Here is a 27,650-nt window from a genome sequence, read left to right on the forward strand (position 1 = left end):
TTCTCCCCATATTGGAAGGACTCCATCCATTGTCATGCTCTTAACATCTCAAGCAGAATTTCCTCCTAGCAAGTATGAAGCTTTGCTCACTCCCTCTGTACTTGCTTGATTTTAGCCGCATCTGCATTATCCCCACTTTTATGAAAATGTCTTCAAGGAGTTGTTGTTTATAATTGGCTGAAGAGGAAATGTGGGCGATTTTCTGTTGAGAATTCCACGTCTGCAAAGGAGCGGCGTTGAGCTGCAGACTTAAAGTGCTCATTAAGCACCATCAGCGAAAGACTTGAAACTAATTTGCTTGCCTGCCGCCATCTACCATGGACTAAACAATAAATCCCCACGTATTCAGAGTTGGGCATTTTTGGTGTTTGCTCAAGAATGGCACAGATTTTAAAGCAAGGTGATGTATGTTAGCACCGCTAGGCATTAATTTAAAAGTGCCTGCAGAGTTAAACACACCACCACCGCCGTCTAAGTCATCACAAACATTTAACCGGGCATGAGTGCACACATTAATACACCAAACGGCCTTTCCGTCAAATGGCAAAAAGTTATGGAGGCAATTTTATGTCCACAGTGACAGACAACTCCATTATAAATAAAAGGGCGTGGAAAAAAAAGCAGTGAAACGCAACAAAAACGATGCCTTAAGTTGACATTGACATTATTTATGAACCCAATTGCTCGAAAGATGCTGAGCATGTTGATTTGCCAATAAATTTGGGGCAACAGAGAGCTTAGGGGACTTTAAAAACAAGCGCTGATGGACAGTCTTGAAGTGAAGTACTTGGGAGATTAGCTCTTTATGTTCTGAAGAAGAAGACGGGTCGTACAGTGTTGACGCCCCCATTGGCTGCAAAGTAGATTAAAAGGGCTGATGCAGGGCAGGGGTGAACATTTAATACAAAAAAAGTTTTAAATGAACCTTTTAACTAACTTTGCAAGCTTGTTGGTGTCACAATTTTGAAAATTTCTTGTGGAATTTCTCCTATTTTTTGCAAACCATCACAATGATGAAGACTATCTTTTTATGAAGTTAATATCAGTTTTATCCAGACTACAGATTGATCTCACTTTATCATTAAAATTCAGGAAAAGTCATCAATCCTGTTTATTTATTTATTTACCCATGTTTAGCCGCAAGGTATCAAACATTTTCCAAGGTTATATATTATTTTTGTCAGTGTTTGCTGAAGAAAATCCGTAAACAAAGTCTCGGGCTAAAATGGGATGCGGCCGGAAAATCCTGCCATCATGTTACCAGCCGGCTAATGAAAGCTGACAGTCTGGCGGCTCTGATGTATTATCATCACCCCGGTCCCATCTAAATTATGTAATGTCGCGCCGACGTCGCTGAACTGCGTTTCACACTGCCAACAAGCACACCATTGGGCCATCTGTCAAGCCAAGAAAATGAAGCAAAGTGGGGGGCACCTTGGCAACAATGCAAGGCTGTTTGGATCAATACTTGCATATAGTTGCACACGTTCTTCTTTGTATTTGATATCCAAAGGAGGTTTCTTCTCGGGCCTCTTAATTAGATTTTGCCATAAGGTGGTTTTTGTCCACCTAGAGCAGGGGTAGGGAACCTATGGCTCGGGAGCCATATGTGGCTCTTCTGATGGGTGCATGTGGCTCTTCGCTAACCTGTGAGGTAAAATATGTTTTTAAACCGCTGGTGACAGAGCCGAGTTCCAAATGCACCAATAGGAGCGTCACGTCGGCACTATGGCACTGACAGTACCTCTAACTTTAATCATCTTTTTTTTAAATTATATTTTTATTAGACTTTTCTGCATGCATATTTTCATTGGTTAGCAACTGCGCAACAGTGCTGTCAAAATAATTCATTTAGTACCGTATTTTCACGACTATAAGGCGCACCACATTATAAGGCGCACCCTCAATGAATGACACATTTTATTTTATTTTCCATATATAAAGCACACTGGATTATAAGGCACCCTGTCTATTTTGGAGAACATTTAAGACTTTTAAGTGCGCCTTATAGTCGTGAAAATACGGTACTTTAAAAGTGGTAAAATGACCCCAAAAAAGTCACATTTCCATTTTCACATTTTTCCACTAAAATTTTGAGTATGGCTCTCAAAGAAATACAATTTGAAAATAGGAATTGTTTATGGCTCTCTGTGTCAAAAAGGTTCCCGACCCCTGACCTAGAGTTTTCCGAGATTATATTCAATGGCAGGTAGGACGATAAAAAAAATGGAAGGAAATGTAAAACGGCCATCTCCACATTTATTGATGATTCAAAATGCTTGGGTCAAATTTTAGCTGGCAGTGTTTTAATTACTACCACATTTGTTGGACTGCATCCCCCAAGATGGTTTGTCTTGGCTGTTATGAAACAGACAGTAAATCAAAATGCATATGAAAGTTTCAAGCACACAAAAAACAACTGCTGTATTGTGATACTATCTGTCACTTCCTATGATATTAACATCTTTGTTGTTTTGGAGTTTGCTCTTTGATGCTTTGATTTTGTTTAAAGGAATTTAATTTTCACAACAGTATTAGGACAAGTGCTTTATTGTGACAGTCTGTCACAATTCTATTTATAACATTATCAGGGGTAGTCATTGCCAATATTATGGTTATTTATCATGATATGATTTTATCCTGCAGTCAAAATGTTAAGAGTTCACAGTACGCTAAAGAAGAGTTTTACAGTTATAGTAACACAGATATATAATCAATCAAAAGTGTGCGATGTCATCAGAATTGTGGTATGGACACTAATTAGCAAGCAAATATTGAAGTGATTTATCCCATGTGTATGGACGCTACAACTCATCGATCTTCTTGAAGAGGAACAAAGGCGTAATGGAAAAATCGCGTCAGGCTACAAAGAAAAAAGGCGAGAGGTGAAGTAAAATATGACCCAAATATTGCAAAAAGTTGCTTGCAGAAAGGCAAAGTGGAAGAGTTTGGAAGCGAGGCGAGCGAGCAGGGCCCCTCTGTCCTGTCCATACAGGAAACAGCAGCCTAGGCGCGCCTCAAACAATTCCCATCGTTTTCCCCCACCACGACCACCACGTAAAATCACAGATTTTAACAGTTGATCCCCAAAACCCTAGTGACGAAGTGCCCACTCATAAAAATCCTCAACATGAACGAGAAATCAGAGTTCGGCTTCACTGTTCCTTCCCAAACTTATTAAATCTGAGAGCTACATGACGCTAACGATGGAGTTGCTGTTTTGTTTTCTTAAACTTACCCACGCCGTACTTTTCCTTCTTGGTGGGTACCCAGCGAGACATTCTCCGAACTCCTTCCCAGGGTTCCAGAAGGGCCCCGATCGAGACCTGATCGCGAGCAAATCACTGGACTTTTACTTCACTTTTGGACGAGAGTTGAGTAGATACTCCGGGCAGCCATATTTTTTTCCGTCGCTGACTGGAGGCTCCACAAGGGGGCACCATTGGAACTTTTTTTTCTGACACGGTAAGCATCTTACACTATTAAAATAATGTCGCTTTTAAAATACATTTAATCTTATAAAAAAAGAGCACCAATACTGGAAATTGTCTTCAGGCGAATACGGAAGTCTTCATTTTGCGATTGGTGTCGTTTTAAGGGCCACAAAAGTTTGTAATGAGTAGACACCTGAAATCACATTTTACCTGGTCGGCAGGTGTAAGAGCTCTAGACCAATAGAATCGCTTAGATTTTACTTTTCCATGATGGTTAAATTGTCACTTGTTGGCAGGCAGAATTTGGGGGAACAATAGTTTTAGTGACTTCATTATATAATAATAATAATAATAATAATAATAATAATAATAATAATATACATAGATTAGTTTTGTTTATGATTTTATTTGTTTGTTATTTCAACATGTTGCTAGGAAAATGTTTGAAGATCAATACTTTGAGTATTAACATTTTAAGTAAACAGGGTACTATTTCTGAATTACTGTTAAGATCGTCCACAAAAATATATCAATAATTCATAAAATTAAACAGTGTCATTTATACAAACATAATAAATAATTGTACAGTATTCACCTATTTGTCAGTAACATTGTATTTTTTATTTGATTTGATACAGGATTTTTTTTACATTAGCAACATAAACACAATTACATTTTGCAGTTTTAATGTCCTCCAATGCATTGGCACAGTGTTTTGGGTGTTTCTTTGTGTGTTTATGGGTGTATTATGCTTTCATGTTGTGTGGGGGGCGCTCTCAATTATGCACCCCCACTTCACCCACATCCCATACGGCTAATGTTTTTGGGGTGCTTTTACTCACTTGTAAAATAATAATATACAGCTTTATGCAGTTACAAGTCTGGAAAACATGCTAAGACAACAGTTTTGCAGAAGTTAATATAGGAGAGGAGATTAATTAAAGTCGTAAAGTATAATAATCCCACCAATAGTCGTTACAAAACATACAGAATGTGTCAATGAAAATGGCAATTTATTTTTTAATGCTATTTTTTATGTTCGTAGTTATTGGTGCCCTAAGAGGCCGTTTTAATATCATAAGTTCATGTTTTATAATGAAAAATACAGTTCATATTTTGCAGTTTTGTACATTTCCTATGTCAGCTCTTATGACACTGATATTCCTGCAGATGTATGAAAGAAGCTCCTGTTTCTCTGTTACCTTGGAAATGATGTGTTTGTTGTTTTGCAAAATACATGATATTAATTGGACCATGAACATGCCCGAGGGGTCTTGAATATAACCTCTCTAAAAATCTCTTGCATTAATGCCCCAGCAGCATTCCAAAAAAATAGCCCTCAGGGTCAGTTTCACTATATTGAAACAACATTAGGTAGATATGTCTATCATAACAGGGAACCCAAATAAGTCTCTAGGCCCAGGTTACTACAAAACAGTTAAATTATATTGTATTTTATATCATATTTACCCATCTAAGATAGCGAATGCAAAATGACTTTTAAAATTTAAATATAAAAATTGGTTTGCAAATGAGATTGGCTCATTTCATTTTCAATCCCCCCTGTTGCAGCATAGCATTTTAAGTAGAACTGAAATCCAATTTCTTCCATTTTTATAAGATCAATTTAAAGCCAGCAAGCACTGATGCACAGAGCCGCATCATGTGCATTGCCTGTTGACTGTACTGACAGTCTTTCCACGGTCACATGGTTCAGAAGGAAGCTCCAGGACAGACGAACTTCATCGTCAGCTGCTGATCACAAGATCTTTTCTAAGACAGGCACAAATGAGGGAGATTTGCGAGCATAATTTTAGTATTCGTAAGTCATGGTTTAACATTGATATTCGTCTCAATGGGTCCATCAAAGATGGCATCCCTAGCGATTTCAATGTTCAATAACACATGTTGATGATTAAGCTTTAAATAAACATTTTTTAAATCTGATTTAGAATTAACAAATGTTTGTTTTTTTCACCCAAACTACCCCACCCATTGGATCTTCACATCTCCCTCCCTTGTACGCACTGGATGATCAGCATTTGTGCTCAGTAACTCCTTTGTTTGGCCAAGCATCAGTCCCAGTTGTATGAGTCGACTGGAGACAGCACCCCTTTGCACATTTTTTTTTACAGAAAGCAGACTGTTTACATCTTTAAAATTAGAAAACCAAGTCCACTTTTGGTAAGTATTGGTATCCAAAGTTGAAACATGGTCCACTTGATCAAGGTTGTCCTCCAGTGTTAATCTCTCATCGCAGCCTGAAACCAGAGACCCAGTGGATACCTGAGCCACTGGGGGCATGACACTACGAAGGCCAGCTGCTCACCTGCCGATGGGCTGGAGGAGATCCGGAGACGAGTCGCAATGGGAAACCCAAAGCTCCAAGGGGGAGAGCTTTCTATCCGTCAATCGGCGAGCCCCCCGGCCTCGGAGCGCCATCGAGGGCAGACAGGTGGATGGTTGGCTGGGGCAACTCCATAGGATGCAGGGCGACACTCCGGTGTTCTGCGACCACGAACCAAGCAATCGCAGCCGGACACCGTACAGGACTCCGTCCTTCAGCGGCGTCTCGTCTTCGTGCGGCAGTATGAAGGGTAGTTTAACAGGCAGCCGGGAGTCCCTGCAAAGTGAGTTCCTTGCCCAGCGGAGGGGAAGTCTGGAAAGGGTTCATATCTCGAAGACCCCAAAAAAGGAGCAGTCTCAACGCAGTTACGTTGTACCCGTAAAAACCGGGTGGCTTCCGATTCAAAGAGTGATGAAGGTGGAAGATTCACAGGATCATAGACAACTTGTTTCACCACATTCTGCTGCCCAGGTAAGACAAAAGATGCTTAACTTTGAACTTATTCCACATTTTTACAACTCAAGTTTATTTTTTTAACAATGACTTAGGGACTTCACTTAGGTTGGAGTCCAATAATTTGCCCAGGAAGGTTGATAATGACTAATGAAGAAGAGAAATACCCTCGCACTGTCCCCATGTTTCTGTGGGTGGCGAATGTGGGATTGCAATTCACCCTCAATGTTTAATGTGTGCCCACTTAGATTTTCGATAACAGGTGCTACCTTGATTCAAGTGTATTTGTTCTCGCCAAGGGCACCATTATAAGCACATCTTTGTCAGGATTTCGCTCTGGTTTCCGGAGGATTTGCCACTGTAACACATTGAAGCTTTGTGATTCCAAAGCCTACAGGATTCAAGTTAAAATTGGACATGGAGCCTCAAATAAAAGAGAGTTCCACAGACTTTGTTGTAAAATCTTGGCTGTCCCTGTAGGCAATCCATCCGCTTGAAAAGGGCTTACTGCGCACTATTTCTAAAGGTTTATGACTCTTTTAGAGGTATGGCATGAGCAGGTGAGCCTATAAAAGAAGCAAGCAAATTTTTGGCAAATTTTCGGAGTGTTAAACACAGCTAAAATTTAAGTTTTGATTCAGGCTTCTTCACCCTCTGAATTTCATTATACAAAGCTCACTTAATGTTGTAGTTTTGGACTCGATACAGACCTTTTACATCAATTAAGAGCTAGATCTTCTACTTAACGAGTGTTCTTTGGATTGTCGAGGCCTCGTGAAATACAATTTGCTACTTTGTGCTTATCTTCTAACAAACTCCAATCAGTTGGATTACAGTTGTGATTTTAATTTTGTTTACAGGTGAAATTGAAGCAACCTATCACCCCAACATTTCTGAAGAGTCGAGGAACTGTCAGCCTGTACAAAGGTTTTTCATCCTACAAAAACACATTAGCCATAGAAGGAACAGGGATGTATTTCAAGACTGAAATACCACACAGGTTAAGCTTCTAATCAGCTCCATGATGGTCGCCTCTTTTTTAGCAATGCTTCAAACCAACTGGACTGGATGATGAAAAATAATAAAAGTCTATTGGTAGAGCAGCTGCTGCCTATTGTGGCCCCACAGCCATGCTGGTGGGATTGCTTCTGATAGAGAAGAGGGTCTATTCGCCTGGAAAATGTGACAATACCAGATTGGGACCTAGAGGCCGAAAGATAAGATGAGATGTAGACTGATTAAAGAAGTAGCCTCCCATCGCTAATCTTTGAGCATGGCAGACAAATCTAGAATAACTATCACATGCAATGTTCCCTCTAATTTTTTGTTTGTCTGGGCAGAAAGACAACCTCCCTGAGCATACTGAGTACCCGTGTGAGCAACATCATCATTGCTCGCTATGGGCACACACCAGTATCACACCTGCCGTAAGCAGGTGCATATCTACTACACATAAATGATTTAGTAATAATAAAATGTAATGATTAATATCTATGAATGGGCAGCCCGGCGGATGAGTGTTTCGCGCGTCGTCCTCACAGCAAAAAAAAATGGGGATTTTATTTTGTGCGCTCCATATGATTTGCTGTGCGCAGAGAAGACGAGAGTAGTGCGCAATTGCGCACGCGCGCAGTTTAGAGGGAACATTGATCACATGTACCCCTATTTTACTGTCTACTAGTCTTTTAATTGTATGGCTTACATATGAAAAATATGCTGGTTAGCTGGGATAGGCTGGATGAATGAATAATTTGGAAAATATATCATATATTCTATGGATATTGCAAAGTATTTAGCTGATTCCTCGGAGTCTTGGGACCCGATTTTGAGAAACACTGGCCCAAGAGTGTCTTTGACCCGGTACTATCCTCACTTTGCCTTACTAACATCCATTATTGACATTGTCAACATTGTCACAATGAGTGTGAGCCAAGCCAAATGTGTGCATGCGAGTACAAGAATGAGAAGGGGGAGCTCATGTCTTAATCATTTGTTTTGCCTTGTTACACGCCGTTCTAGACGACCAAGCTGAGAAAAGTCAACGCAAGACATGGCAGACACCAGACCGGTCGTCCCCCGTCATCAAACAGGTACCTGATGCATATATCTGAGAAAATTACCGGTTATACCTAATTCAATAGGGGTTTACTGAATCAACAGAATATGATGGTAGTGAACTGAAACCAGAAAAGTTTTTTCTTAAAATTCGCTTTTCAGATGGAACAAATATTAAGTGTAATTCCCAAACCACGTAAATATGCCCCAGTGGTTTGCCTGGTACATAGTTGTTCCCCCACAGTTAAAAATTACCTAAACACGGATTGTATGGCTTTTGTTGTTATTCTTGTAAACTATGAATAGCTGCATTGAACTAAACAATCCAATACATAGTCGCTTTTCTTTGGTACGTCAAGCTGTCTGATCTTCCACACATTGCATCAGTATTTTCTCCTTGTTCGATGAACGGGGTGAGAAGATGTGCTGCGTTTTAGCTTTTTGGCTTCTTTATTGGGTCTGGAGTCTCATTGTTATTCTGCAAGGGCTAAATCACAGACACCGTGTGCTGCATCGCTCTCAGTCGCTGCCTCTGTGGCTGGCGGGCCATCGAGTGTGTCGAGCTCTTAGTCATCTGACTGGAGAATAAACAGTAGTAGTAGGCCTGATTGAAGGTGACGCAGCTGACCCACTTTTTCAAAAGTAGACCCACTGTCAAGACCTCTTGCTTGAATCATTAAAGGACATTGTCTTTTCAGCAAGCAAGATTAGGTAGCATTAAACGCCATCTAAATGAAGATGGACTAAAACCAATTAGCATCTTTTTTGTAGGTGGCGGACAATGAGACGCAAAAACCTGGAATCTGGCAAGCACTGAGAAGAGGATGGAACATTAACAGACTCTCAGGGACTCGGTCCAGTCAACCCTCAAAAGTAATACCATCGGAACCCTGTCGGGAGGTCCCTGTGAATAGAAAAGCCAGTGAAAAAGAGCCCCAACAGATTCTCCTGAGAACTGCTGTGTATGGCAGACCTGAATCTGTGCAGCGAGTGTTCTGTGGAGCTCCTGGTATGTACTTAGTGTTTTACATTTTGTTTTCCTATATAGAACCTTTGTCGATTTGTTTCTGTTCCTTAGACCCCCACAGGGAGGACACCAGAGTAGAGGAACGGCCAATACGTAGTCCAGTACCACCTCCTTTCGAGCCGTACCGGCGCCACAGCCTAGAGCCATCACAGATCCAGACCACATCCACCACAACCACTCTCGTCCCTCACAACAAAGTGGGCTTTTCTTCCATCACCATCTCCAGCCGGAAAGTCAGTCGTTCAGCAAGTCTCAACACATCGGATAGACCTTCTGGCCAGACCGCCAACTCCCTGAACGTTGAGGCCATGGGCCCGAGGAAGGCCACCATTGTCAAAGTGACTGAACAGAGGACCACAGTTAAGCCTAAACCTGTAGTACACCAGAGAAAGCCCACGATCATCAAAGTGACTGAGCATAAGGAGTGCTACAGTCCGGGGACTGGGTATACGATGGAGAACATTTCTCCTTTCGGGGCTGAGACAGAACCAGTAAAAGGTTGTGAACCTGCTCCTGCTGAGGTCCTCGAACAAGAACCAAAAAGGCCTATTATCAGGAAATGGAGCTTGGGCTTCCAGGAGACCCTCCCACAACCCCAAAATAAAGACCAAGAGGAGGCAATTCCCATCAGGTGGAGTTCCACTCCATGCCTCACCCTCATTCAAAAACCGGGTAAGTATGCCAGGCTTCTTGTTGCCTGAGATTTTTTTCTGCAAGCACAAAGGCTGCCATTTAAAAATAAAGTTAGATTAGATTTGATTAAATTGTATTCATCCCGTACTCGAGAAATTCACTTTGTTGCAGCTGTGCTACTTTGTGTTTCTCTGCCAATTTTATTCAATGGGGTTTTTTTATCTTCTGTGATTTCGGCCTTGGTCTCACCTAACTGATTTATTTTTGTGCGAAGAAATTATCTTGTAATGTTTTTTTTTTACAAATACATGCATACATAATACTAATACTACGAAAACCAGGTTGTGCATTCTCAATTTTTGGGGAGCATCTTTTCCAATTATGCCAATTCTACCATTTTCATTTGCAAAATTTTCAATTTTCAATGGAAATTGGCTAAACAAAAGTTGAACAATCTAGGGACTGTTAATAGTAATTAGAGTTACACTAAAAATCCTTTTATTTTTTAGGTTCAGCTGGTTGTTTTGTAATAAATAATGCAATCTTTGACCTTACAAGAAAAAACATTCACCTCCTCCTCCTCAGAAGCCTCTGTGACGTTAAAAAATGTTAAAATATTGCCACGAGAAAGTTCTCACTTGTGTCCTTGATGGGAAAAGATGTTAGTCAGCATGATGTCCTTGCACTAACAAATCTGCTTGATTATTCAAAGCAAGCAGCAGGAGCCAGCGAGCGTGATGCTCATTCACCATGTGCAGTGAATAAATATTCTTTCATTCCATTATCTAACAAATCGCTGCTGCCAAAAAAGAAACATAATATAAAGGAGATATATTGTGAGTTGTTCATGCCCAGAGACTCAATTGCATTTTTGCATCTAGCTAGCAAATTACCAGCACATTAACTTCTCCGAAAAATTATGACTGTTAAATGTTTGGCTTCTACTAACAGCACTAGACGTCCAATTTGTTTTGCCCAGTTCAAAAAAACTGGGAAACGGTTATATTTTCAGTTCAACATACTGAATTGAGATGTATTTATTCCAATGTATTTGCATTTCAGACCCCCACCAATCTCCAGAGGAAGTCCTGGCCCTTAACGCTGCAGCCATCATCGCAAATATTAAACTCCAAAGGAAGCTCAGTCAGAAAAAAACCCTCCCCTGTAATTCTGAGTGGGAATCCTCCACCTCCCCCCAGGGAAATACAGGTATTATTACTTCTCAAATGTAATAATCACTTACCAGCCTTATTAAACATTGATTTCGGTGAGAATGATCTAAAAGATGTTGCCAGCGCTGCATTTTCGCTTCGTAAGATAGGGCCTTTAATTGAATCAAATGCTCCTGTTTGGCCCGCAGGGGCTACGGAAGGCCAACATCCTGCTAAATGAAAATAAAAACAATATGATTTTTTCTGCCTCAGCTGCGACAAATGGGGGAAACTGCGGAAAAGTGCAAAATGGTGTTCCAAGTTGCGATGAACCTTGTGCAGAACCCGTTTCACCTACTGTTGTTATTCTAGGATCACAACACGCTGTTTCTCTCCAGGTGAGTTCTTTATTCAAATGAACTCTTATTGGTTGCCATTCACGTGGATATCTGACATAGCAGATGAGTTTTAAACTAGTTTTTATGTCCGCATTGCATGCCTGTCAACTTTTCCTTTATTTTATAAGTTTTTTGATCAATGCATTGCATTTTTACAACATTATTTTTTATCGCTTATTAAGGGGATAATAATGGGGGTAGTCTGTCTGTTTTTTATGTGATTGTTTATTACCCGTCAATATTGCAGCCCATCAATTCATTGGAGGACAATATTTCTTTGTCACTCTTAATTTGACCAGAGAAGAATGAAAACAGGAACTATTGGAGATCATAGAGGTTCTTTCTGAAGATTAATTAGCTCATGAGTTCCCTCAACTCAAATAAAATGAAGGGAAAATGATTCAATCAGGCCTTTAGATGTGTTTTGCTGCCATCTTGCAGCATCTAAAGGAAATTACAAGGGTATTTTCTACCTGGAGACCCCCCATCCTAGTGGAGTATGTTTCAACAACACTGTTTTAACATCTTATAACAGGCGGGGCGAACACGTGGCTCTCGAGCCGCAAGTGGCTCCCGGCCAAAATGAATGCAGCATTATTTTTTTATATAAACACAACAGGACGTGACCCAAACTCAATAGGATGTGATTTGAGTTTATTGACAAGCAGAGCACCCCCACCCATTTCAGTTTCCCTCTTTTTTTAAAACTCAATTGCTGACAATAGTGGTGATAGACGTCCAATCTATTATAACTGGAAGGGCTTCATTCATTTTCTAAGATCATTTGTATTTCTGCAGGAAGCGCTTCGGAAGTCCCGTCCACGCTTCATTGCCCGCTCCCAGGAGCGCGTACAGAAGATGAGGGAGCGGCGGGAACGCTCCACGGCAGAAGGCCCGCAAACCACCAAAGGATCCCAACAACTGGCCCGCTCCCTCAACTGTAATTTTACATAATATCCTCTCACAAATCTATTCATCATTCATTCTATTCATGATCTGAACCACTTTATCCTCATTCGGGTCACGGGGGGTGCTGGGGCCTATCCCAGCTGACTCCGGGCCAGAGGCGGGGGACGCCCTCAATCAATGTAGAGCAAGGGTGTCCAAGGGGGACCATTTTAGATATAATTTTTTTTTTTAAATCGGATTAAAAGAACTGGATCAAAAACCCTAAATGTTCATTTTTTTTCCATAGATCTAGAACAATGTTTATTTGAGCTTTTTTTTCCTTAGTAGGGGGAAAACGTCTTTTTTAAAGTTATGTTCAATATTAAAGTGGAAAACTGAAAATATTTTTAGATATTTATTTTTAGATGAAATGCTTTTTGAACTTGGATTAAAAAATGCAATAATTGATTTAAAAAAGGGAAAATCATGAAATATAATACACATCTATATTCTTTATTTTGAATTTGATCCTAAAACAGAAAGTCGGGACTCATGATTTACTTTCTCGGGGCCGCACAAAATGATGTGGCGGGCCAAATTTGGCCCCCGGGCCGCCACTTTGACACCTGTGATGTAGAGTGTCCAATCATATAGTATATATATATATATATATATATATATATATATATATATATATATATATATATATATATATATATATATATATGCAAAATGATCAAATATACTTTTTTCTGTGGTTCTAGATAATTTGTCAAAATCCAGAGAGGGAGCCAAGTATCTCAAATCAAATAGGTGAGTAAATTGTAATTAATGAATAAAATCTCATGACAAAATGCAATAAAAAAAATAATTTTGTTATGACAGGCCGCTAACAGAAGCCAAAAGGCGAAAGGAGGAAGAAAAGAAGAAGAAAGAGGCTTATTTGACCAATAGACAGCGAGCAGAGCTTTTCAAAAAGGTACCCCAAATATTCATATTTTTTTCTTCATGTTTTGTTTTTGCAAATACCATGTGCAAATATTTTTGTCATTTTTTAAGTTAGTATTTTTGGCATATCCCGCTAGAGAGCAGTGTTTCTTCATAGTTTTCCAAATATTTTCACAGTCCAAATCCCTTTTTATTTGTGCTTTATTTATTCTTTCATTCATTTCTCGAGTTGCTTGCACTAATATAAATCTTAAATTTGCTCTCTTCTTTTTTTATCTAGAAACTTTTGAATCAGATTCTGCACAGAAGCAGCAACTGAATGACAACAGTGGAGGTTTTCCCAAACGTTTAATTTATTATATTTGTGATAAGCATCATAAATAAACAAAGTGGTTTTATTTTTGTTTCACTACAAGTCAACATATCATTTAAAATCAGGAGTAAATGCAATGCATGTAAATAGAATTGTTGCAAAAATCTGCAAAACAATATTTTCCATTGATTAGTACAAAGTAGATGGCAACATTTTTTATTTTTCCAGAAAGATGTAAAAGATGAATGAAATTTCAATCCTTTTCATTGGTGCTTTGAGATAGACTTATAAATACAGATGCCTGACAAACTATACTATGCCACCACTGTCATCTGATCGAATTGACTGTGCATTCTGCAGTGGCGATGCCCACTTATGAGGGGGCAAGATGGTGGAGTGTGACCTCATTTGAATGAAGAACATCCAGCGTGAATGCCGTCTTTGTCCCAGTGCACACTGGCCATTTATTACAGCCAAAGACCATGAAAATGGGAATGTCTATTCTTAGCACGTCTTAAAAGTACAAGTCGGCTAACTCAATTGTCATAAAAAAGATATTTTTAACTTCAGAACAGTCCAAATATACAATTTGGAGATTAATCCTGAACTTTAAATTAGGGTTTCTTTCTTTATTTTGACATATGAGGTCAGTCCATTATGCTATTAAACCTTAGTTGTATAAGTTATCACAACATACGTGTGAGATGGATTGAAACTTATATAATTCTTATTAACCAGAATACTAATGAATTAGCAAATACATTTTTTATTTTCACTATTAAGTGAGACTGCCACACATCCTCACAAAAACAAAAGGCAGACTTTTACAAAATTTTATGTTTTATTAATGCTATTTGATCAATTTTACCTGAGAAAAAGATGAATGAAAGCATGTTATTGGGGCCCACAGCAACAGTATATTTATTTTAATGAGTTTTTAATCATTTATAATTTTATTTCTTCATAAAACAAATATAGCCGGCGGCTTAGTGATTAGCGTGTCGGCCTCACAGTGAGGGACCTGGGTTCAAATCCAGGTCGGTCCACCTGTGTGGAGTTTGCATGTTCTTTTTGGGCCTGCGTGGGTTTTCTCCAGGTACTCGGGTTTCCGCCCACATTCCAAAAAAACATGCATGGCAAGCTGATTGGACACTCTAAATTGCCCCTAGGTATGAGTCTGAGCATGAATGGTTGTTTGTCTCCTTGTGCCCTCCGATTGGCTAGGATAAACTCCAGCACCCCCCGCGACCCTAGTGAGGATAAAGCGGGTCAGAAGATGAGATTATATATATATATATATATATATATATATATATATATATATATATATATATATATATATATATATATATATATATATATATATATATATATATATATATATATATATATATATACACACAGGCACACACAAACTAAGTTTATGACGTTTCTCAGCATGAAAAAATGTACAACCTCCCCTTTAACATGCTTATTGTGAAAGGGCAAAGTTCCTCACTTCCGGTTTGACTGGCTTTAAGACCTAGTGCAGTTCCAGACGCACATGGTCATTCACTCACTAGACACAAAACACTTCTCTGCCTTCTTTCTTCTTCCTTTTCGGCTTTACTTTTTTTCCACTCTTGTCTCATTTTGTCCAAGCGATCTTCTTCTTCTGCCCGATAATGGCTCTCCTTCCACGGGATTTCCCTTGCAAGTCATGCACGTTTCACGACGTCATTTGAATGCACGGGGGATGATGAAGACCATGATGAAGAGGAAGAGGGGGCTTCGGCCGCACTGATCCCGCGTAGGAGGGCAGGCAGGCGGCCAGGTATACCGCCATGGCCGGCGGAAACATGCTGCTTTTGACAGCACTTCTGGCAGGGCTGCGCGGGAGCGCGCGTTTACCTGCGGGAGGTAAGAAGCACGCGCGTGCACAACTATCAGTCAACAATGGACAATTGGATGTCTCTGTGCAACATATGCATGCAAATGTTGTCATCTTGTATAAAGTATTCTATTATATATTATATGAATGTCATTTTTTATATATTGTATGAATATATTTCCCAAAATATGATCATTTTTTAGGTATTCAAAGATGATCATCACAACTCAAGATGGAAAAATGCTTTATGATCTATCATAATAGGATAATTCAATTAAAAAAAACTTAATGATATAATTTTGAGGGAAAATGGGTGATAAATTAATAATAAACAAAATAAATAAAATATCAATAAATGAAATAAATTACCCAATTTAAAAGTACTACACTTTAGATTTGAGTTGTTTGTGGAATATATCCAAATATGTTAATTTGACTCAAAAATACATTACAAATTGAAAAAAATAAACATGTGATCTCTAAAGTCATTCCAAAAAGGCACAACTACAGATATTTCATCTAACAATATACCTGCTAATAAATGCATGTAAATTTCACTTTTGTAACTTAAACATATAAAAAAATGAACTAATTAGATTATTTTGATTGGCCGGCAACCAATTCAGGGTGTCCCCCGCCTACAACCCATAGTTTTGTCAGGATAGGCTCCAGCACCCTCACAACCAATTTGTGTGGAAAATGAATTAGTGAATATTTTTCCACAAAAATAGTAAAAATTAAATCAATTTTAATTGACAATATTGACCAGACCTTCAATCCATGATGTCCAGGTGAGTTTGGCAGTGATTATTGGCTATCAGTGGAGGTCAACTAGTGCAAGCATGAATTTTGTCTATGTGCTCATATATAGAATACAGAACCTTGAATTTAAAATGAATGATACCACCATGAATCGTATCTGTCTTCAGTTTCATTGCGCCATTGTGACTCTTCCCCTTCAAAAAAAACAAGCTCAGTGAAAAAAACGATTATTGATTGGCTAGTATCTAATCAAATGCTCATTTCCCATTTCATGTGTACATGCAACTCCTCCCACTTGTGTGTGTGTGTATGAAGGATGTGCAACTTCCAACTCAAAAGTGTGCCTTTCACTCTTCTTCTTGACGAATCCTGGGAGTTAATTAAGAAGCAGGCAACAAGGGCAAGTGTGCATATGTGTGTGAAACTGTGTTCATTTATTCATCAAGAGTTCATAGTTTGGCCTTGATGGCACCACGTCGTTGTCATCATCTCATTTCCTGGGGGCTCTTCTTCCTCCGCCTGACATCTCTAGAGTTGCCACTCAGAGGCTTGCTTTGTTTACCTGCCGGTAGGCGTGGATCCTGAGCTACGATTAATTAATTGGGAGCGCGGGGATGTGTAATCAAATGTTGCCATACGGTTGCAAATTCCTTTTTGGTGAATAATTTAATGCTGAATGTTCAATTTAATTAATGATTTAAGTGGATTTCTAGTGGAACGCAGTCTTCTATTTCCTTTGAGTTTGTCAACTTCCAGTTGTACTGATGACTTCTTATACAGATCAGGTTCCTCATTGGCTTTACAGGAGGGGGGCGTGGCACAGTTTGTGGCTCGAATTGTCCGGCGATCGAAGGGTCAGATGTTTGATTAGAGTAAGATTATTCTGTGTAGATTTTTGTGCTATAGAAATACTCTCTATTTACCATTTTTACCATTGGCTAACCGACCAACCAGATGACTCATTGACTCGCGGACTGACCAGGGTAACTTTCTAATTGATTGACTGTCCAATGACTGACCGACTAATGAAGCGATCAGATTTGATTTGAAAGCGGTTCAGAAAATGAATGAATGAATGAATGAAAAAGTTCTGAATCATTTTTAATGAAAGTACCACAGTACTTACTTTACAAAAACATATTATAGAAAAACAGACAGGTGATTTTCGTTTTTTTTTTTGGTCTAACTATGCAACAGTCCTGTTCGTAAAAAGTTGGGTACATTTTTTTTAAAAGTTCATCCAGGTGTTAGTGTCCGTTAAAGTTCCCAAGCAGTGTGAACTTTCTGTCCACTAAGCACGTGGCTGCCACCCTATGGCGACTTGGCAGCCCCCCCCCCCCCCCCCCCCCCCCCCCCTCTGATTCGGCCGGCCAATTCATCCGTTTCCCTTTTAATGGATGCCAGACGTGCGGTGTGCTTTCAGGGCGGCCGTAAATGCAATCCATCTCGCCAAGTGCATTAACATTAACTTTTCACACGGTCCGCCGTCCAGAAGCTGACCTTCACTGCTCAGGCTAAGTAAGGTAAAGGAGGAGGAGGGGCCGGCGGGGGTCTTTGCCTGGGCAGATATTAACCTCTCGCTGAGACCGAGATGACTTTTTGGCTGCGGGGCTGTAGGTTTCCCCGAACGGTGATTATATACTGACGTCCCACGAGTGTGACAGTGAATGGGTTCATTTCACAAGAAGGTCGGGGGTATAGAGAAAAGACTATAAAAGGTTATGTACCACTAGATGGAGCCTGCTATTAAATGTCCTGATTATGGCTTGGAAAAATAATAACCTTAACAGATTCCCTTTCATTACATTGCCTTCTTGGCTTATTGAATCCATTTAGGCACGGTAGCTGCAGTAGTTCCGTTATTTCCAAACCACATTAGTGTGTTGTGAGAAATGATCCAATTTCATTTAATTGCTTCGAAAATTATTATTTACTTACTACACATGCATGAATAGTCAAAATCAGTAAGCGATAGATGTCTAAACAAAAGGTTTGTAATTATCTATAGATAGCAGACATTTTGGCAACAGCATCCCACCAGATGCCACTAAAGCAATATTTTGCTTTTGGTTGTGACCTGAGCACAAAAACCTTGAAACTGTCCATGTTTGATCATCATTAGAGTCATTTGTGAACCTCACTTTCACAGACAAGCTGGGCGAGTACTTTTTTAACGGGTACCAGTTAAAATTACATTACAATACTTGAAGAATAGGTATGTCAGTCAAAAAAACTAAACAAAAACAAACAAAAAAAGCTTGATGACCCACCAGGCTTATAAAGCACTGGAAGAAAACTTGGATCACATCTTAGCATAGCGTCAAAGTACTTAGATTATAGTCACAAGATACTGAATTGAATTGCATGCTTTTATTGTCATTATACAAGTATAATGAGATTTAAAGCGCTTTCACCACCTGGTGCACAAATAACAACAACAAACCAACAGACAAATAAATAATAAATCAGAAATAAATAAATAAGTAGTCCAAGTGAGAACAGCAGAGCAGAGCGACCTTGTTTCGTCTAAAGTCAAGGATGAGTTTCATGGTTTTGGAGACATTCAGGGCCAAGTTGTTGAGAGCGCACCACTCGCTGAGTCTATAGACTCAACAACAGACAAACAAACACATAGATAATCAATATATATGTAGTAATGATAAGTAAATAATAAACAGTAATAGATAAATAAGGTGGTCAACATAATAAATAAGTAGTATAAGTAGAAGAGTACCCTATAAGGCGCACTTAAAAGTCTTAAATTTTCTCCAAAATAGACAGGGTGCCTTATAATCCAGTGTGCTTTATATATGGAATAAAAATTAAAATGTGTCATTCATTGAGGGTGTGCCTTATAATGTGGTGCGCCTTATAATGTGGTGCGCCTTATAGTCGTGAAAATACGGTAAGTGGTACAAAGTGACTAGCAATAAGTCTTGATTAGGTCCTAGGTCCAGAACTCGAGGTGAGTATGTTGACAGCTCTTGGGAAGAAACTGCCCTTGAGTCTGTTTGTCTTGGCTGTTATGGCTCTGTAGCCCCTTCCAAAGGGCAGCAGGTTGAAGTGGTGAAAACTGGGATGCGTATATTGTCTTCTCATTATCTTCTCATATTGAATTATTTAGCGGGTTTGGATTTCCTCTGCTTTGTTGACGTCTCCGCTCAAGATGAGTTTTGACTCAACAAAACTGAAACATACTGTACGTAACTTGTAACCTTTATAAACGCATAAAAATTTAATACTTAGCACCCTTTCTCTTGTTTTGTTCCCCGTAAAAACTGTTGATTTATTCATACGTGGCAGATCTTTCACCATAAAATAAAACACATTTGCGTTGGCTTTTGTGCTTGGTTTGCTCAACGTGCTTTTGTTGGGGTTCTGGAAATGGCAAAAACCTGAAATGGGATACAAGGACAGCAGAAAAATACTCCTAATTACATTATTCTGGGAATAAAACGTACAAGAATCAGGTTTGCAACAACAACAAAATGTCCTTGAAAAAAGAGATAGGTGCATTTGAGGACACACATTGAGTCGTGAACTACAAAGAAGGAACTAAAGAGCATATGGAAAAAATTAGGGCAAAGTGATGACTTGAATATGGCCCAATCTTCGGTTCAGACAACAAAAGAAAAACAATGATGAATGACGAGGGTTTTTTGGATGAGAACAGAAATTTTGTTCTCATCCAAAAAAGTTTGGCAATGTACGGGCACAGTTTTGCAGTGGTTGGTATGTTTGCCTCACAGTTATAAAATTCCAGCTCAAATTTTGGCTCCAACCCTGACATGTGGAGTAAGATATGTGCTGCCTTGAGATATAATAGACCTCAACAGGCTTCACAATTAAAAGCACTTTGACATGTAATGAACTATCAGGTCTAATGGTATCAAATTTAAATTTCTTTATGAGAAAATGAGTGTTTTGATTTAGTAAAACAATGCCTGTCAACCTCGGCCAATTGCTCCCCTTTTTAATGATTGCAATTCCCCTTATTAAGCGATGAAAAACGTACAAATGCAACGCGGCACATATTTACTGACATAGGGCGCACTTAAAAGTATAAAATCAGTATGGACTATATTCAAGATTCTTTAAATTTCTGGGTACATTGCTTGCTGACGCGCTATATTTATATAGTGAAAAGGCGGATTTGTGAAAGGAGAATGCTTAAAACATAACAATATTAGCAGTCGACGATGCCGTTTTTATCTGCTATCAGTGACCCTGATTATCCGGATTAGAGCCGAAATGGGTAAATTGAGATCGGTTTTACAAAAAACGTACTTAAAATCCCGTACAAAAGATGTTATACTGCGTACACTCTGAAATGATCAAAAAACATAAAATACGGGAAAAACGTTTAAATTGACCGGTATGAAACTCACTGGCTGCCATTTGCATCGATAGACGTTCAATGCATTTTGGTGACAGTGAAGATTGCCAATAGAAGCTTGGAAATGGTCCATGAATCTTAATGATCACACATGCTATACGAAATAAATGGATTTTCCCACATATTTATTCTCCTCATTATAATCCCTCAAGGGGAAAGTGCGGCAATATTAATCCATAGGGCAGAGTACTTATTGTGATTGACAAGCATATCCCCCCACTAACAAATGATGCTACTTCAAAAGGGAGGTTGATGGATGATACGCTTTCACAAACGACCTTTGCAGACCAAAACGATGAACACCAATTGCCTCCCTCTTATTATGCGTGCTGATGAATTATTGTAAACAAGCCCTCGTCATTGCAGAGACAACAACACCATCGGGCCATTGCAGGTCAAACTAGCTCGTGTTTGTCTAGGAAATACTCACCAACCAGCATTTAGTTGGTATATTTCAGTCTCACATCCAACGAGCTCTGATTTATTTAGCTAATATAAACCGAACAAGGTGTCTTTGTATACACCGGAGTAATAAAGGGAGCTTATCGTGCCGAGAAGTCGGCTCTGCTTGTGCCTTGCCTTTATTGAACATATAAATAAAACCAGAGTCCTATTTTATGTATTTCTTTAACTTCAGTGATCCGTGGCGGTTGATGTGGTGGGCAAATGAAGCCGCAAAAGAAACCTCGGTAAACTTTGTTGTACAACATTCGCCGTCTACACCCCGCGGGACGCCGGCTTCCCCGTTAACCCGAATCTTCCCGAGAGCTCGTTAGGTATTACCCGACTCCCTCGGACGAGATTATACGGTATTCCACCGCTAATGATGGCCTTATCCCGCTGGGCGCGAGCACGGCGAGAGCGGGGGGTTCGCCGGAGATTCGACGGGAAGAGAGAGGTGTTTTTGCTTCGGCTAGACGGATCTCAGCTGGGGAGGTATTAATGGTAGACAATAAGCAGACTCAGCAATTAAGCAGGGTGAATCGGGGGAGATGGAAAACTCGGGGGTGGGATGACACTATCGGGCCCGCTGAGCCGAAGCTTATTAGTGGGGGGAGAAAAAAAAGGACAAAAGGAGGACCCAGGAGTTGATTTGACCTGCCTTAAACTATTTAGAGCAGGTCTAATTAAAATAAACACGATTCTCGGTAATAGGGCAGGATGACGACGGTCTTAATAAACCATAGCAAAAGTTCTCTTGGGGTTCACGGGAGAATCGACCGTCAATTAATTTTGCATTTTTGCTGTCAATGTCGTTTAAAAGCTTTGTGAAGAAATGGTTCCGGAAATAATTAGAGTTTAGTTTTTTGTCGTTATGTTCTGCATTGATTTAATCGTTAAGTCTGGTTTTGGGGATTGAACCCTCAAACTTTTAGATCCTATCACAAACAGCAAATCTAATTTGTTGAAAAGTCAATCTATATTAGGATTGTCCTTGTCGCATATTTTTGCATGCAAGTCTAGTTTGAGTCACTTATTTTCGGGCCTGTTTAGTTTTTTATAAGAAATAATGCAATTTTTGTTCTTTTTATCACGATTGACATTGACAGTTATCAAATTCAAATTATATTTTCAAATGTAATGTCTGGTATTGAGTGATCATATTTCACTGCCATTGTTGGTGATAGACATCCATCCAATTTTCAATTCTTAAAAACGGATAAAAACATTTTAATAACCTGATCTTTAAAAAAAAAAAATTTTTTTTAACTGCAGTCCGATCCTCTAAAAATGATGCAATCAAGCCCCATTTCCGATCGCATGATCAGATCTGGGTCATCTCTAATCTATATTGCATCGGAGCAAATTTAAAACCCAGTTGCACTTTGGAAGAAAACCCATCCCATTTAAAAAAAATCCTTGAAGTGATTCTTCTGCCGTTTTCTGGCTGTTGTTAACAAGCTTGAATTGAACCCGAGGAATCATCCTTGAATTTTTTAACAAGGTCAATAATTCTTCTCTCCCAAATTGCGGATAAATCTCACATAATGGCTGCCATTAATACGTAGTCCACACCTACCATGGCATCCAAAAACAGGAATTGGAACACGCTCCTTAGAATGTTACACTGCGTACTATCATCTCTGAAAGTTAGGCAAGGATTATTTCGTCCTTTCCTCTTTGAAACTTGTTCACTGTGAATAAATCCTGACAGATACATAGCGAGACGCTGAGCCAAGTTACACATCAAAAGTCTGCGCCGGCTGTCGTGAAAGCCGCACCACCTCCCGCTGTTTTGACAGAATGTTATACTTGGAAGACGAGGGCGAACAAATGGTCAGTTTGGTTTGTTTGCGCGGTAACAAATGATGCTGACGACACCCCTGCTGTTTGGAGTCTCTATAAGCGGCTCCCCTGCTGCGAGGAGCTGATTACCACTTTGGATTCTTCTAGACGTCACTGTCAGACACTAGTCAGTCAATATCTGTCTTCTAAGTAGGAGACCGGGTGTTTTGAGGATTATATTTGGAGAATATTGATTTACCAACCGACCGTCTCTGTTTATCTGACTTACCTAACAACTGTCCTACCTATGGCGGACTGATTTTCTGATATTTCCTACCTACATACCAATGTCTTTCTAGTATACCCCCTTTAGTCTACTTCTAGACGTCACTGTCAGACACTAGTCAGTCAATATCTGCCTTCTAAGTAGGACACTGGGAGTTTTGGGGATTATATTTGGAGAATATTGATTTACCAACCGACCATCTCTGTTCATCTGACTTATCTACCAATCGTCTTACCTATGGCGGACTGATTTTCTGATATTTACTACCTACTGACCAACGTCTTTCTAGTCTACCCTCTTCTAGTCTACTTCTAGACGTCACTGTCAAACACTTGTCAGTCAATATCTGCCTTCTAAGTAGGACACCGCATGTTTTGGGTATTATATTTGGAGAATATTGATTTACCAACTGACTGTCTCTGTTCATCTGACTTACCTACCAATCGTCCTACATACGGTGGACTGATTCCTTGACATTTCCTCCCTACTGACCAACGCCTTTCTAGTCTACCCTATTCTAGTCCACCCTATTCTAGTCTACTTCTAGACGTTACTGTCAGACACTAGTCAGTCAATATTTGCCTTCTAAGTAGGACACCGGGTGTTTTGGGGATTATATTTGGAGAATATTGATTTACCAACCGACCGTCTCTGTTCATCTGATTTACCTACCAATCGTCCTACCTACGGCGGACTGATTTCCTGACATTTACTACCTACTGACCAACGTCTTTCTAGTGTACTTCTAGATGTCACTGTCAGACACTAGTCAGTCAATATCTGCCTTCTAAACCGGGTGTTTTGGGGATTACATTTGGAGAATATTGATTTACCAACCGACCGTCTCTGTTCAACTGACTTACCTACCAATCAATGTTCCCTCTAATTTTTTGTTTGCCTGGGCAGAAAGACAACCTCCCTGAGCCCACTGAGTACCGACCGGTGTGAGCAACATCATCATTGCTCGCTATGGACACACCAGTATCACACCTGCCATAAGCAGGTGTATGTCTACTACACATAAATGATTTAGTAATAATGAAATGTAATGATTAATATATATGAATGGGCAGCCTGGCGTATGAGTGGTTCGCGCTTCGGCCTCACAGCTAAAAAAAAAAAGGATGTTATTTGGTGCGCTCCATATGATTTGCTGTGCGCAGAGAAGACGAGAGTAGTGCGCAATTGCGCACACGCACAGCTTAGAGGGAACATTGCTACCAATCTTCCTGATTTCCTGACATTTCCTACCTACTGACCAATGTCTTTCTAGTCTACCCTCATATAGCTCAGAGCAAAGAATTCTCATGATCGTGCATAATATGAAATATAAGATCAAAGCAGGCCGGAACACTGAAACCTTTGAAACCCGATCATGTGGCGCAATCATATAAATGCGCTGATGTTAAATTTTACAGTAGTTTTGTTTTTTTCTAAACTTCATACTCCCATGCCTTAAGTATTCAATGTATAACTTAGTGCGGATTTCCGTTTTTTTTTCTCTAGCAGTGAGTTGGAGCGGTCAAGACAGACCCACCGCCAGACAGAAACATTACGGAACTACAGTACCGCTTCAGCTGGTTGGCCGAGACTGGAAACCGATGCACCTGCTCCAGTCCCAGGTGAGGTGGTAAAACCACTACACATTTCTTAGGCCAACTACTCGCGCATAATTCCTTAATTATAAATGATGCAAGGATGTTAGATGTCATACTTGTCTATTAATGTTGCGTTGTGATTCGCATTTCAAAACGCTTTAATGCTGTCAGAAGTGGAGCCATATGGTTTTCATAAGAAGACTTTTTTAGCATCTTTGAGATTCTTATTTTTCACTAAAGTGGCAGCGAGCCATGCAGGGTGTCTCGTTCTATCTGCGTCAAGATGTGTAGTTCATCCCCGGTCATCTGTGACAAGAAAAAGTGCTCTGGGTTAAGTCATCTATCAAGCCCCCCCTCTCCCCCCTTATCACCCTTGTAATCCTCCAGAGTCCAGTTGTGAAAAGCAAGACTAGAGATTCCACAGAGTAACCTTGCTCAAACTTTGAGGAAAATATGCACTGTGCTGCAATACGTTTGTGGCAACATTTATGCAAATGAGCACTCCCGTTCAACCCATTGCTAGTAAAGACAGTGTTTTTTTGTTTTTTTTTCTGGGAGCAAAACAACATCCCTAAACATTAGACTACAAAGTAACCACTTCCCTAATGACTACTTTTGCAGTTATGTTTACATCATGTTTGTGTCACCACACAAGGTTGTCCCACTTTTAATACCAGACTTGTTGCAGGAGCATTTAAATCTCTGCATGTCGACAAGGCGTTTTCAATCTGAAATGGAATTGCACCTTGTCAGCTCCCGAGGGAGATGTCGGGTATTCTCTTCACAGTTGGAAATTCCCAATCGCACTTTCCTCAACTAATGGTATACTGTTGTCGCTCTGCAGAGTCACCCGATGTCGCTCAAGTTGTCGATTGAGGCGGAAGGTGAACAGCTGCTTTTGACCCTGCGCAAAAATGAGTAAGTTGAACATTGACGGGCGCCTTAAGGTGACAGACAGCACTTGTATCATATGCATTCTAGTGAAAAAGATCTAGTCAAAAAAAGTGAATAACATCATTTCATTTATGTATAATGGTGGATAAAACATATTTATTGAAATTTCTCTAGTTCTTAATGAAAGACAGAAACCTAAAACATCAGAAAATGTTTGCTGTCCTACCCCACTTTTTCCCATTTAAAACGATAATTTTTAAATGAGTTTAAAAAACTAAAAAGGCAATATTTACAGTTTTTTCTCTCTGTTTCACATTAAAAACAAAAATACCAAATAAACCAAAAATCGATTTTTTTCTGAATAAGTCAAGTCAAGAAATAAAAATAAGAAAATAAATTAAAAAAATATTTAAAATGGATTGTACGTCTAACGCAGTCACTGGCAGAATTAAAAGCAGTATTTTACAAACTCCTACATGTGAATTCAACCCAATTGCTGTAAAGTCGGTGAATAATGATAGCAGGTTTTTTTACGTACTGCGCGAACCGCCATACATTTTCCCCGAAATAAACGTGTGCGGCTTTCGTTGAAATCATTTCAAAACCCCCCACCGCCCCACCGGCCACCGATGTTGTCTGTGTTTGGACATCTGGAGTTCATCACCGGCAACGAGCGGAGCCGGCGGCGCACCGCAGACGAGCTCATCATAGTGTCGGCGCAGCAGGTTTTTGAGAGCAAGAAACGGCAACCTAGTTTGTGTTTTAGTCCAGGCGAGGCTGGAGAAAGTCAATTTGGGAAAAGACAAAAGGGAAAAAAAGGTGCATCTTTCCTTGTGGAATGCCACAAAAATAATAATCAGGTTATTTCCAGGATTAAAGGACATTTTATCCGAAAAATCCTTGATCTAAAATAAGGCATCACTTCTCTAGTTTTCTGCCAAATCATCATTCATCACTAATTGGTATCAAACTATCTAAAGCCTGACGATCTCAGGTGACAAAGCAGTTGAACAATATACTCATTATTTTCTATGGTTTATTACATAATTGCATGGATGCAAATCTGTACTAATGTTGACCTTTTCTAGAATCAAAGCGAGCTGTCTATGATGATAGAGTTGTTTTTTCAAAAAAAGATTGTCTTTTTCTGGCATAACAGGATTGCTTGAAGTAAAATGAGACATTCATTAAGGGCTGAGTATTTCATAAACTTATGAACAAAAGAAGACAGGTATAAATAAGATACATATGGCAATATTTAGAAAAATGCTAATGTCAAAACTACCACAACATGGTTTTCTGCTTTGTTTTTTTACTTTCCTGATAAACAGTTATGGTAAACACGAACCATACAAAATAATAACATTTTAATGTAAATTAATATGAGCGTTCCCACAATTACAAGAGACAGAAATGAAAAAATAACAGCCAAAAAGGGTAGTTGAACAGGAGAAAAATGGCATGCAGTTTCAGTGGTAGATTTGGTTTCCAGACAAGTAAATTTACTTGCAAACGGTATGTTTTCATATTGCTTGCGAGCATTATTTAACATTTGAAAGGTGGAACGGAACATGTCTTGCAATTTTGGAAACGTGTGTTCTCAGGTGAACACTGAACATATTGCACCAAAAGCAGCTTCGGAGGGTTGCTTGTCAGGAGACAATGTTTGTTTGGTGACATTTGGAAAGTGTTTGCTAGGCGTCTGCCCTTTGACATTATCAAGCTGATGATCTGGGCGGCGGAAAGGGCGCTCGCCGCCTGCAGCCCGTCAACCTGTGTGAACCGTTGTGGAAAAAGAAAAGAAAAACAGATAGATGAGAAAGGGCGACTGCTTGAAGGGGCCAATCTCATTTCGTTAAATGCGCAATTAAATTCGGCACAAAAACAGTCGTGTTGAATTTAGTGTTTGTTAAAAAAAACAGGAAAAACGTTAACAGTTTACTATCATAATAACATTAAAAACTACTGTTA

At 39.5% G+C, this 27,650-nt stretch overlaps 3 protein-coding genes and 2 long non-coding RNA genes across 6 annotated transcripts in view; 4 read left to right on the forward strand and 1 right to left on the reverse strand.

The window, feature by feature from the left end:
- The window catches only part of dock1 (dedicator of cytokinesis 1), a 79,753-nt gene extending 76,318 nt beyond the window's left edge, over nt 1–3,435 (reverse strand). Inside the window, exon 1 of the mRNA XM_077625429.1 lies at nt 3,239–3,435. Within this exon, the coding sequence (XP_077481555.1) occupies nt 3,239–3,281 (43 nt within the window). The 5' untranslated portion in view covers nt 3,282–3,435. The remainder of the gene's footprint in view (nt 1–3,238) is intronic.
- Nucleotides 3,436–5,495: 2,060 nt separating this feature from the next.
- c18h10orf90 (chromosome 18 C10orf90 homolog) overlaps nt 5,496–27,650 on the forward strand; it is an 80,725-nt gene continuing 58,570 nt past the window's right edge. The window contains exons 1-7 of the mRNA XM_077626448.1: nt 5,496–5,618; nt 5,695–6,252; nt 7,095–7,161; nt 8,254–8,324; nt 9,061–9,298; nt 9,368–9,988; nt 11,012–11,158. Coding sequence (XP_077482574.1) covers nt 5,737–6,252; nt 7,095–7,161; nt 8,254–8,324; nt 9,061–9,298; nt 9,368–9,988; nt 11,012–11,158 — 1,660 coding nt within the window. The 5' untranslated portion in view covers nt 5,496–5,618; nt 5,695–5,736. The remainder of the gene's footprint in view (nt 5,619–5,694; nt 6,253–7,094; nt 7,162–8,253; nt 8,325–9,060; nt 9,299–9,367; nt 9,989–11,011; nt 11,159–27,650) is intronic.
- On the forward strand, nt 11,373–13,200 carry LOC144092524 (uncharacterized). The gene is made up of 3 exons (XR_013306064.1): nt 11,373–11,498; nt 12,297–12,438; nt 13,151–13,200. It is a non-coding gene; the product is annotated as an uncharacterized LOC144092524 (long non-coding RNA).
- LOC144092548 (uncharacterized) lies at nt 13,270–13,732 on the forward strand. The gene is made up of 2 exons (XR_013306070.1): nt 13,270–13,365; nt 13,615–13,732. It is a non-coding gene; the product is annotated as an uncharacterized LOC144092548 (long non-coding RNA).
- Nucleotides 15,179–27,650, forward strand: part of adam12a (ADAM metallopeptidase domain 12a) — a 38,727-nt gene continuing 26,255 nt past the window's right edge. The window contains exons 1-3 of one of the 2 annotated variants that reach the window (XM_077625570.1): nt 15,179–15,546; nt 24,694–24,809; nt 25,630–25,703. In XM_077625570.1, the coding sequence (XP_077481696.1) occupies nt 15,471–15,546; nt 24,694–24,809; nt 25,630–25,703 (266 nt within the window). In that variant the 5' untranslated portion in view covers nt 15,179–15,470. The remainder of the gene's footprint in view (nt 15,547–24,693; nt 24,810–25,629; nt 25,704–27,650) is intronic. The other variant, XM_077625571.1, reaches the window with a different exon arrangement.

This window comes from Stigmatopora argus, chromosome 18 (genome assembly GCF_051989625.1).
Source record: "Stigmatopora argus isolate UIUO_Sarg chromosome 18, RoL_Sarg_1.0, whole genome shotgun sequence".
Classification (NCBI taxonomy): Eukaryota; Metazoa; Chordata; class Actinopteri; order Syngnathiformes; family Syngnathidae; genus Stigmatopora; species Stigmatopora argus.